This window comes from Scyliorhinus canicula, chromosome 19 (assembly GCF_902713615.1).
Source record: "Scyliorhinus canicula chromosome 19, sScyCan1.1, whole genome shotgun sequence".
Taxonomy (NCBI): domain Eukaryota; kingdom Metazoa; phylum Chordata; class Chondrichthyes; order Carcharhiniformes; family Scyliorhinidae; genus Scyliorhinus; species Scyliorhinus canicula.
The window spans coordinates 98,608,599-98,621,058 of NC_052164.1; the positions used below are offsets into that span (position 1 = coordinate 98,608,599).

The 12,460-nt window shown below is 46.7% G+C and overlaps 1 protein-coding gene across 1 annotated transcript in view; it reads left to right on the forward strand.

The window, feature by feature from the left end:
* The window catches only part of htr3b (5-hydroxytryptamine (serotonin) receptor 3B), a 35,458-nt gene extending 25,907 nt beyond the window's left edge, over positions 1 to 9,551 (forward strand). The window contains exons 7-10 of the mRNA XM_038778808.1: positions 3,924 to 4,081; positions 4,797 to 5,007; positions 7,753 to 7,956; positions 8,886 to 9,551. Of these exons, the coding sequence (XP_038634736.1) occupies positions 3,924 to 4,081; positions 4,797 to 5,007; positions 7,753 to 7,956; positions 8,886 to 9,169 (857 nt within the window). The 3' untranslated portion in view covers positions 9,170 to 9,551. The remainder of the gene's footprint in view (positions 1 to 3,923; positions 4,082 to 4,796; positions 5,008 to 7,752; positions 7,957 to 8,885) is intronic.
* The last annotated feature ends 2,909 nt before the right edge of the window (positions 9,552 to 12,460 follow it).

Below are 12,460 nucleotides of genomic sequence, written 5' to 3' on the forward strand. Positions count from 1 at the left end.
ATATAATGGTTATAACACAAAAGGAGACCATTCAGCCCATCATGTCAATACTTGCCCTCTGAAGGTACAATGCACCTAGTGTCATTTCCCTGCCTTTTCCCCATTGTCTTGCACATTTTTCCCTTTCCACTAATGATCCAATCCCCTTTTGAAAGCCTCGATTCACTCTCCCTCCACCACACTCTCAGGCAGTTCATTCCAGATCCTAACCACTCACTGCACGATGAAGTTATTCTTCATGCCACTATTGCTTCGTCTGCCAATTACTTTAAATTGACCTCTCTGATTCTCCATCCTTCCACCAATGGCAACAGTTTCTCCTGATCTACTCTGTTCAGACCCCACATGATTGGGAATACCTCTATCAAATCTCCTTTCCACCTTCTCTTCTTCAAGAAGAACAATCCCAACTTATCCAATTTTCCTACATAACTAAAGTTCCTCATCCCCAGAACCATTCTCATGATTTTTTTCTGCACCCCCTCCAAAGCCTTCATGTCCTTCCAAAAGGGTGGTGCCCAGTACGAGACGTAATACTCCAATTGAGGCCAAACTAGTGCTTTTTTAAAGTTTTGACATGACCTCTTTACTTTTGCACTCTGTGCCCATATTGATCAAACCTAGGGTGCCAAATGCCACACTCTCAACCCGTCCTACCACCTTAAATAATACACATATACACTCAGATCTCTCTACTCCTGCATCCCCTTTAGAATTGGACCCTTAGTGCCCCTTCCCACCAGCAGGATATTCCACCCCGACCAAAGGCATCCCCCACCGCTGGTTCCCCAGCGGCAGGACGGGCAGGCCATACAAAGCACTGTGGACATCAGCGGGACTGGAAGATGCCACCGGCGAACATTGGCGAGCCGCAGCCGCCATGGGAAAACACACCGGTAAGGGGGGAGGGGGGAGGGGGGGGGGGGCAGAAACCCTGACCCGTTATTTCACATGCGTTCTTCCTACCAAAATGTATCATTTCACGCTTCTCTACATTAAGTTACATCCGAAACTTGTCTGCCCATTCCACCAACCCAAAGTTCTATCCTTCTTAAGGTTCACAATGCTTCTAAGTTTCGGTGCATCAGCAAATTTTGAAATGGTGCTCTGCATACCAAGGTCTAAGTCAGTAATATATATCAGGAAAAGCACGTGGCCCAAACACGGACCCATGGGGAACTACACGATAAACCTTCCTCTAGTCTGAAAAACAAACATTCATTACTACTCTTTGTTTCCTGTCACATCACTCAGCCAATTCTGTACAGTTTCCTACTGTCCTGATGCGCAATCAATGGACACGAAAACGAAGGAGTAGTCCGAATCAAAGGCTGTAATCAGCAAGAAGTGTGCCCAGTAGCAAGAGTACAGAAATTACCTGGCTGCTGGGGAACACGGGTTCTTATACCCCGCCTCGTAGACGGAGCTACCTTCCTCTTGACCAATGAGAATAGAGAGAACACAACACTTGGGCCAATGGGCAGCGAGCCTTCTGCACCAATGGCAGCTCACACTCCCAGGTACCGTAATACCCCTAGTCATACTACCACATGTCCCCTTTATTTTATGACCTCTAATTTTGCTTACAAGTCTGTTGTGCAACACAAATGCCTTTTGGAAATCCATGTGCACCGCATTACCCTTATCGGTCCTTTCTATTACCTCATCAGAAGTTAATTAAATATAATTTGCCCATAAGAATTCTAAAGGAGGAGAGAGATCTGAGCGTATATGTGCATACATCATTTAAGGTGGCAGGACAGGTTGAGAGTGTAGCATTTGGCACCCTAGGGTTGATCAATATGGTAAGAAGTCTTACAAAGTCCAACACTAGCTTTTGGAGCACTGCTCCTTCCTCCGGTGAATGATTCATCAATCTGAGGAAGGAGCAGTGCTCTGAAAGCTAGTATTTGAAACCATTCTGTTGGACTTTAACCTGGTGATGTAAGACTTCTTACTGTGCTCACCCCAGTCCAACGCCGGCATCTCTACATCTTGATCAATATGGGCACAGAGTGCAAAAGTAAAGAGGTCATGTCAAAACTTTTAAGAAACACTAGTTTGGCCTCTATTGGAGTATTACATCTCGTACTGGGCACCACCCTTTAGGACTTGCCTTAATTAACCTGCATTTTCCCAAGTGTCCATTAATTTTGACCCTATCATATTTTCTCAAGGCTTGCCCACCACCAAGGTTAAACTGGTCTGCAGTTGCTGGCTTAGCTTTGCACCCTTTTTGAGCAAGAGTGTAACATTAGCCATTCTCCAGTCCTCTGGCCCCACCCCGAGTCTTAGGAAGACTGGAAAATTATAGCCAGTGCCTCCACTATTTCCACTCTCACTTCCTTCATTATCCTTGGATTCTTCTTATCAAGTTCTGGTGCATTATTGACTTTAAGACAGATAGCCTTTCCAATACGTCTTCCTTATCAATTTAAACCCTCCAAGTGTCTGAATTAACTTCTCTTATGCCATGATGTGGAGATGCCATGACCAGGCAAACAACTTCCTTTGTAAAGACAGATGCAAAGTATCCATTTAAATACCTCAGCTTCTATATTCCATCTGCTTCTCAATTGTATTATTTACCTGTCATCTGCCATTTAAGCACATTTTTTCTGCTTCATTTTGATCTCCATGTCTTTCAGCATCCGAGGTCCTGATTTTTCCTGATAATCTTTGACTCCAATTTATATGGGCCAGATCCATTCTTACCCCATTGAAGTTGGCTTTTCCCCAGTTGATTTTTCTTCTTATTTGATTAACTAAAACGGGAATAAAAAGATAGTATCAGTAATGGTGACCATGAAACTACCGGATTCTCAGAAAGAAACCCATCTGGTTCACTAGTCTCCTTAAGGGAAGGAAATCTGTCGTCGTTACCTGGCCTGGTCTCCAGGTGACTCCAGACCCACAGCAATGTGGTTGACTCTTCACTGCCCTCTGAAATGGCCTAGCAATGGCAGCACAGTAGCATTGTGGATAGCACAATCGCTTCACAGCTCCAGGGTCCCAGGTTCGATTCCGGCTTGGATCACTGTCTGTGCGGAGTCTGCACATCCTCCCCGTGTGTGCGTGGGTTTCCTCCGGGTGCTCCGGTTTCCTCCCACAGTCCAAAGATGTGCAGGTTAGGTGTATTGGACATGATAAATTGCCCTTAGTGTCAAAAATTGCCCTTAGTGTTGGGTAGGGTTACTGGGTTATGGGGATAGGGTGGAGGTGTTAACCTTGGGTAGGGTGCTCTTTACAGGAGCAGGTGCAGACTCGATGGGCCGAATGGCCTCCTTCTGCACTGTAAATTCTATAAATTCTATGAAATCTCTGAAATCACCCAGTTGCCTGAAGAAACACGTCAAGGGAAGTTAAAGATGAGCAATAAATGCTGCTTTTGCAAATGATGCCCCCATTCTGTGAATGAATAAAAGATACACAGGGAGCACCAGCCTCAGTCAAGGGGCAGTGTGGGGTCACGGTAGCACAGTGGTTAGCACTGCTGCTTCACACCGCCAGGGTCCCAAGTTCAATTCTAGGCTTGGAATTCTTTCTTGCACGTTCTCCCTGTGTTTGCGTGGGTTTCCTTTGGGTACTCGAAAGACGTGCTGTTAGGTGAATTGGACATTCTGAATTCTACCTCTGTGCACCTGAACAGGCGCCGGAATGAGGTGACTAGGGGCTTTTCACAGTAACTTCATTGCAGAGTTAATGTAAGCCTACTTGTGACAATTAAAATTATTATTACAGGGATGAGGAGGGAAGGGGATGGGGGTGAGGTTAGTGCATGGTTGTGAAAGCTGTGATCCTCCTCGTGAGGCCTCTAAAAGCAGTATTCCTGCTTCTCTTGGCTCCACGTGTGAAAGGTTTAAGGTTAACTGACGAGCCTCTTCAGTTGCCACCTCACCCCCTTCTCTCTCTTCATTTTGCAGTGAACGATATCAATCTCAAACTTTGGAGAAGCTTCGAAGAGATTGAGAATAATACCAGGGCGTTCTTAGGCGATGGTGAATGGGAACTCCTTTCTGTGCCTTCCAAATATGAAAAGATGTTCGATGAAGGGAGGGAATATGCGCAAATTCAGTTCAACGTAAGTAGATATGAGGGTTCATGTTCAAGCCATGCGCATCACGATCGGCAAGGTTCGCAAACTTTTTTCAAATTAATACATTCAGTGCAGCTAATTACAAAACCACCTAGTCATACAGGGGCTCTCAGGTTCCCTGGCGAGGGGGTGGCGTAATTTTGCAGATACAGCGCCCCAGGATTACACCTCACTCCCACCTTCAAAATTGCAGTTTGAAGGTTGAGGGGGTTGGGGGATCATGGACAATTTATGAAGCAGCCACGACACCCTCCCACACACACACATTGACCTCTTTATTGGGAAATATCTTGGGGTGGGGAAATTGTTTTCCAAAGCTGCCTCAGGGATTCCCTTCCTTTAAGCCCTTGGAGTCTCAGTAGGCACCCTTGGCTAAGGTCTCATTTCAGACCATTTAAAATCCTACAAAACCTTTACCAGTCGGATAATTGATGCCGGAGGGGTGATCCAGGGTGTTCCACGTTCAGGGTGGGGTGGTAGGGGCTAGATTTAAAAAGTAAATGATTCTTTGATCCATTGGGCGTTGGGAGCACCCCTCAACATATTGCAATGAGAGATTGGTTCAGGTCAAGGAGGTCACAGCTGAGGCGTCCTGGGACCTGCCTGGGACTGGCTTTGCAAATCTCTCATCATCTCTCCTCCCCCTTCTTAAAGAGGATGGCAAAAATAATGAACAGTCAACTCAAATTTTGCATTGCAGATTGTAATAAGACGTAGGCCACTGCTTTACGTGGTCCGTCTGCTGCTGCCCAGCATATTTCTAATGCTTGTAGATGTGACCAGCTACTTCCTGCCCCCGAACAGCAGTGGACGAATAACTTTCAAATGCAGCATCCTACTGGGGTACACTGTGTTCCGGATGAATCTAAGTGACGACATTCCTGCTACTGCGATGAAAACACCTCTCATTGGTAATATCCCCTTTTCATTTCTATGTCCTGAGCCATTTGTTAAAATAAACAGTGAGGCAGAAATGAGCAACTATCTGCATTCAAATGTCTCATACTGGCAGAGTTTTGGCCCTTGGCACGTTATTCCTTGGCCTTCCATCTTCCAGACTTTGGCTCAAATCCGGCCCAGATGTAGCATCAAAATGAGGATCCAAAATTTTGGATATCCCTCTCAAGATGGTGGGGAGAAGCTTTCGTTACCTAGGTATGCAGGTGGCGAGGAACTGGGATGCCCTACACAGTCTCAATCTATCTCGGCTTGTAGAGCAGATGGAGGGAGACTTTAAAAGGTCGGACATGCTCCCGCTTTCCCTGGCGGGAAGAGTGCAGACTGTGAAGATGACGGTTCTCCCCAGATTCCTGTACTTTTTTCAGTGCCTTCCCATCTTCATCCCCAAATCCTTCTTCAAGCGGGTGAACAGGATTATCACGGGATTTGTGTGGGCAAACAAGACCCCGCTTTAAAAAACTGTTGGGGGTGGGGGGGTTAGCACTGCCGAACTTCTGCAGCTACTATTGGGCGGCTAATGTGGCCATGATTAGGAAATGGGTAATGGAGGAAGGGTCGGCATGGGGGCGGCTAGAGGCGGCTTCATGCAAAGGCACCAGCCTAGGGGCACTAGTAACGGCACCGCTGCCATTCTCGCCGGCACGATACACCACAAGCCCGGTGGTGATGGCGACACTGAGGGTCTGGGGTCAGTGGAGAAGGCACAGGAAGGAGGAGGGGGCCTCAGTTTAGACCCCAATACGGAACAACCATAGATTTGCTCCGGGCAAGATAGACGGGGTGTTTCAAGGCTGGCATAGGACAGGCAGTAGAAGGATGGGAGACCTGTGTATAGATGGAACTTTCCCTGGTTTGAAGGCGCTGGAGGAGAAGTTCAGCCTGCCCCCGGGGAAATGCCTTCAGATACCTCCAAGTCCGCGACTTTCTCAAAAAACAGGTGGGGACATTTCCGTTGCTACCCCCTCGAAGGATACAGGACAGGGTGGTGTCTGGCATCTGGGTAGGAGAGGGGAAGGTGTCGGACATCTACCAAGAACTGCAGGAGGCAGAGGAAGCCCAGTGGAGGAACTGAAGGGCAAGTGGGAAGAGAAGCTGGGTGAGGAGCTAGATGAGGGCCTGTGGACTTTTGCCCTGGGTGGGGTAAATTCCTCCTCATCATGTGCCAGGCTCAGCTTAATTCAGTTTAAGTGGTACACCGGGCTCACATGACGACGGCGAGAATGAGCAAGTTCTTTGGGGTGGAGGACAGATGTGCGAGGTGTTCGGAGAGCTCAACGGACCATGTCCATATGTTCTGAGCATGCCCGGTGCTTAAGGAATTCTGGCAGGGCTTTGCGAGGGCTGTGTCCAGGATTTTGGACACGCGGGTGAAGCCGAGTCCAACAGTAGCGATCTTTGGGGTGTCAGAGGGTCCGGGAGTGCAGGAAGCGAAAGAGGCCGAGGTTTTGGCCTTTGCCTCCCTGGTAGCCCGGAGACGGATCTTGTTAATGTGGAGAGACTCGAAACCCCCGAGTGTGGAGACCTGGATTAGTGACATGGCTGTGTTCCTCAGCATGGAGCGAATAAAGTTTGCCTTGAGAGGGTCCTTGCTGACGTTCTCCCGGCGGTGGCAACCTTCCCTTGACTTTCTAGAGGAGTGGTAAAATGTCAGCAGCAGCAGCAATCGGTGTGGGGGGGTTCAGGTGGGGGAACTGTCTATTTAATGTATATTTTCCTTTTGTATAATGATAACAGCCACCTAGTTTTGTGAAACATTTTTCGTTTATTTTTCTGTTATTAGTTATGTAAAAATTCTGTTTGAAAAAAGCTTTAATAAAAACAAATTTTTTAAAAAAAGAAAAGAAAATTTTGGACAGGGAAAAGGCAATCAATTTACTGTCAGGAAATGGGTAAGACAGTAAAATCATTGAAGGAAAGCGTGTAACTGCGTTTTAACAATAGTTTTATTTTGTTAACTGATGCCCTCAGGAAATCTGTCAGGTGAAAGAAGGCCCGAAAATCTAGATCCTTAGGACAGTTGCATTTACAGCGCTGCTTGTGGTCCAAGAGAAACAGAAGAGCTCCCCCTACCCCATTCCCCACCTCCCACCTCCCATGTAACAACCTTAAATACAACCCATCTGTCTGCTTCCCCCTCTGCCCCCACCACACTCCACCTGCCTGACCACCACCTCTCTCCCCTTGTGAACTATCCCGAGACTCTTCCCTCAAGATGGCGATCTCTCCTTGACTCCTCCCCGCCCTCGCTGCTACTACTTCTATCAATCGGGCTAATTATAGCAGAGGCTTCTGTCAATCAGGTTAATTGTCAGAAGAGAAACGCTGGGGAAATAATTTTAAAGTTAAAACTTGAAGTTGTGTATCTGATGGGAAACAAGGAGTAATGTGCCCGAATAAGCCTTTTCGTACTCAGGCCGGCACGGCGGTGCAGTGGTTAGCACTGCTGCCTCACGGCGCCAAGGACCCAGGCTCGATCCCGGCCCTGGGTCACTGTCCGTGTGGAGTTTGCACGTTCTCCCCGTGTTTGCGTGGGTTTCGCCCCCACAACCCAAAGATGTGCAGGGTAGGTGGATTGGCCTCGCTAAATTGCCCCTTGATTGAGAAAAAAAAGAATTGGGTACTCTAAATTTATTTTTAATAAAGTCTTTGGGTACTCACCGAAACTAAACATCTGCCATTGATCTGCCCTTCCTCAGGGGTGTTCTTTGCTGTCTGTATGGCCCTACTTGGGATCAGTTTGGCGGAATCGATCCTAATTGCAAAGCTCCTGAGCATGAATGAGGAATCCAAGCCCAAGACTGTTTTCTCCGAGTGCTGTCTCGCTGAGGATCCCACTTCAAGCACCACCGACAGCCCCTGCACTTCACTGCGGACTCAAGAAGGAATCTGTGACGACAGGGGTGAGAACCCATTTACGGCTGCAAACACTCTTCACTCCCAGTCCCCACGATAGCTCCCAACAGCTGGCCTTTTATTGTTTTTCCATCCCTTTTCATCCTTCTCTGGGTTTCACAGGTGCAGCTGCTCTCCATTACCACCCTCACATTGTTATTCTCACCGGGAGGCACCAACAGGCTTTTCAATCTGTGAGAACAATCATAGTCAGCCTCCATCCCGCCCCCACCTGGTTTCCAGGTTACAAATACTTTCAAAAAAGGGATCACTGGATAGGATTCTGGATCTGGAATCCTGCCTGGTCTCTAACTCACTCTAATCCCAGCAGGATGGTGGCTGTAGAGTGTGTGACATTATACAAATGGACAGCATGTGAAGAGTTAATGTTATGTTAAAACTAGCCACTAGAGGGAGCTAAGGGACAGTACTATAAATTGCACTGACTTTTGGATTTCTGGGCGAGTGAGCTGGAGAGGGTAAATTAGAGTTAGAGGGGACTGGAGTGGAGTGCATTGTAGAGCTAGTAGGATAAGATATAATTGTAGTTAGAATATAGAGATAGCGTTAGTGAGTGTAGTTTAATAATATTTGTTTACCAAAGGAATAAGTGTCGAACTCTGGTTTAGCACAGTGGGCTAAACAGCTGGCTTGTAATGCAGAACAAGGCAGGTTCAATTCCCATACCGGCCTCCCCGAACAGGCGTTGGAATGTGGCGACTAGGGGCTTTTCACAGTAACTTCATTGAAGCCTAATTGTGACAATAAGTGATTATTATATTAATTATTATTAAACAAAATTAGTTTAGTTCATGAAAAGAGCTTCACGTGTCTTTGTGATCACCACGCTTTCCATCCTGAAGTCAACCTCACAAAGATCACCACACCTCCAACTCTCAACACTTACTGAAGTGCTCTTGTGTTCCTCTTAACACAGTTTCTGACGGCGAGACTGGAACTCCGCTACAACCGCAAGAGGACGTCCTCGACAGAGAGGCCCAAAGTGAGGAGACCGAGGAGTTAACCTTGAAAGAGGTGCTGAGGGAGATTTCCTCAATCAAGCTCTGCTTGAGCCAGCTGGAGAATGAGACCGATCCCAAGAACGACTGGCTGGCATTTTGCTACAGATTTGATACGTTTCTTTTCCGTTTGTATTTGGTGATACTCGGAGTTTACACTATTACGATGACAGCTCTCTGGCTGATATGGAGTAGCTCATAGTCCTGAAATATCAAAGCCCAAAGAGACTGCAGACTGAACCAGCAAAAACAGTCAGTCATCACAATATTACCCCACTCAGATATTTCTTGCCCCTTTTGCTGAAAGCTGGGCTGTCCGGGGGTTTGGGGAGGGAACCAACCTTCAATGTAAGATTAGCAGATTTTTAGTGCCGACGGGATGACATAACAAAGAACAAAGAAAAGTACAGCATAGGAACAGGCCCTTTGGCCCTCCAAGCCTGCGCCGACCACGCTGCCCGTCTAAAACTAAAATCTTCTACACTTCCGGGGTCCGTATTCCTCTATTCCCATCCTATTCATGTATTTGTCAATATGCCCCTTAAACGTCACTATCAACATGTCAAGCCTGAGCAGTTCGGTTGTGAGTGAAGTAAGGTGCCGTGAGACGTTGGTTTGTCCCTTGGTCAGTTCCTCCCTTCATTTTATTGGGGGTGGGCCAGTGAGGGAATGATGGGCTGACTGGCCTGCATCCCTGATGTACCATTCTTTGTCACGGCATCATTATCTGCGAGGGGTAGTAAATCCATCAGCTACCCCGTACCGATTTGTGCCGCTTCTCAATCCCGCCAAACAAGACTCTTCACACAAGCTGCTCTGAAATCAGCGGCTGAATTTCCATCCTGTGACCCTCAACAGCGAAATATTTCAGCAAGAAGCAAGTGTTTCATTCTGCAGTCTCTGATCTAAACACTTAACGATAAAAAATCAATAAAAGATCCTCACATACCTTAAAAACCTGAAGGCGGAACAGATTACCCATCAGGATGCATGTTGTGAGAAATAGTATTACGAGAGTATAACCATTCAGCGTGAAGTGTGTGTAATTAAGGATAGTTTCAAAGTGATTCTTAAATCCGACCAAAATGATTTCAAGGTCATTTGCTATTTTTTTCTGCTTGAAAATACCCAATTCCAGACTAAGGTAAATATGATACTGTTGCAAATACGCAGCATAGAACATAGAACATAGAACGATACAGTGCAGTACAGGCCCTTCGGCCCTCGATGTTGCACCGACATGGAAAAAATCTAAAGGCCATCTAACCTACACTATGCCCTTATCATCCATATGCTTATCCAATAAATTTTTAAATGCCCTCAATGTTGGCATGTTCACTACTGTTGCAGGTAGGGCATTCCACGGCCTCACCACTCTTTGCGTAAAAAACCCACCTCTGACCTCTGTCCTATATCTATTACCCCTCAATTTAAGGCTATGTCCCCTCGTGCTAGCCACCTCCATCCGCGGGAGAAGGCTCTCGCTGTCCACCCTATCTAACCCTCTGATCATTTTGTATGCCTCTATTAAGTCACCTCTTAACCTTCTTCTCTCTAACGAAAACAACCTCAAGTCCATCAGCCTTTCCTCATAAGATTTTCCCTCCATACCAGGCAACATCCTGGTAAATCTCCTCTGCACCCGTTCCAAAGCTTCCACGTCCTTCCTATAATGAGGCGACCAGAACTGTACGCAATACTCCAAATGCGGCCGTACTAGAGTTTTGTACAACTGCAACATGACCTCATGGCTCCGGAACTCAATCCCTCTACCAATAAAGGCCAACACACCATAGGCCTTCTTCACAACCCTATCAACCTGGGTGGCAACTTTCAGGGATCTATGTACATGGACACCGAGATCCCTCTGCTCATCCACACTACCAAGAATTTTACCATTAGCCAAATATTCCGCATTTCTGTTATTCTTTCCAAAGTGAATCACCTCACACTTCTCCACATTAAACTCCATTTGCCACCTCTCAGCCCAGCTCTGCAGCCTATCTATGTCCCTCTGTAACCTGCAACATCCTTCCGCACTGTCTACAACTCCACCGACTTTAGTGTCGTCTGCAAATTTACTCACCCATCCTTCTGCGCCCTCCTCTAGGTCATTTATAAAAATGACAAACAGCAACGGCCCCAGAACAGATCCTTGTGGTACGCCACTCATAACTGAACTCCATTCTGAACATTTCCCATCAACTACCACTCTCTGTCTTCTTTCAACTAGCCAATTTCTGATCCACATCTCTAAATCACCCTCAATCCCCAGCCTCCGTATTTTCTGCAATAGACGACCGTGGGGAACCTTATCAAACGCTTTACTGAAATCCATATACACCACATCAACTGCTCTACCCTCGTCTACCTGTTCAGTCACCTTCTCAAAGAACTCGATAAGGTTTGTGAGGCATGACCTACCCTTCACAAAACCATGCTGACTGTCCCTAATCATATTATTCCTATCTAGATGATTATAAATCGTATCTTTTATAATCCTCTCCAAGACTTTACCCACCACAGACGTTAGGCTCACCGGCCTATAGTTACCGGGGTTATCTCTACTCCCCTTCTTGAACAAAGGGACCACATTTGCTATCCTCCAGTCCTCTGGCACTATTCCTGTAGCCAATGATGACCTAAAAATCAAAGCCAAAGGCTCAGCAATCTCTTCCCTGGCTTCCCAGAGAATCCTAGGATAAATCCCATCCGGCCCCGGGGACTTATCTATTTTCACCTTGTCCAGAATTGCCAACACTTCTTCCCTACGCACCTCAATGCCATCTATTCTAATAGCCTGGGTCTCAGCATTCTCCTCCACAATATTATCTTTTTCTTGAGTGAATACTGACGAAAAGTATTCATTTAGTATCTCGCTTATCTCCTCAGCCTCCACACACAACTTCCCACCACTGTCCTTGACTGGCCCTACTCTTACCCTAGTCATTCTTTTATTCCTGACATACCTATAGAAAGCTTTTGGGTTTTCCTTGATCCTACCTGCCAAAGACTTCTCATGTCCTCTCCTTGCTCGTCTCAGCTCTCTCTTTAGATCCTTCCTCGCTTCCTTGTAAATATCAAGCGCCCCAACTGAAACTTCACGCCTCATCTTTACATAGGCCTCCTTCTTCCTCTTAACAAGAGATTCCACTTCTTTGGTAAACCACGGTTCCCTCGCTCGACCCCTTCCTCCCTGCCTGAATGGTACGTACTTATCAAGAACATGCAATAGCTGTTCCTTGAACAAACTCCACATATCCAGTGTGCCCAACCCTTGCAGCCTACTTCTCCAACCAACACATCCTAAGTCATGTCTAATGGCATCATAATTGCCCTTCCCCCAGCTATAACTCTTGCCCTGCGGGGTATACTTATCCCTTTCCATCACTAACGTAAAGGTCACCGAATTGTGGTCACTGTTTCCAAAGTGCTCACCTACCTCCAGATCTAACACCTGGCCTGGTTCATTACCCAAAACCAAATCCAATGT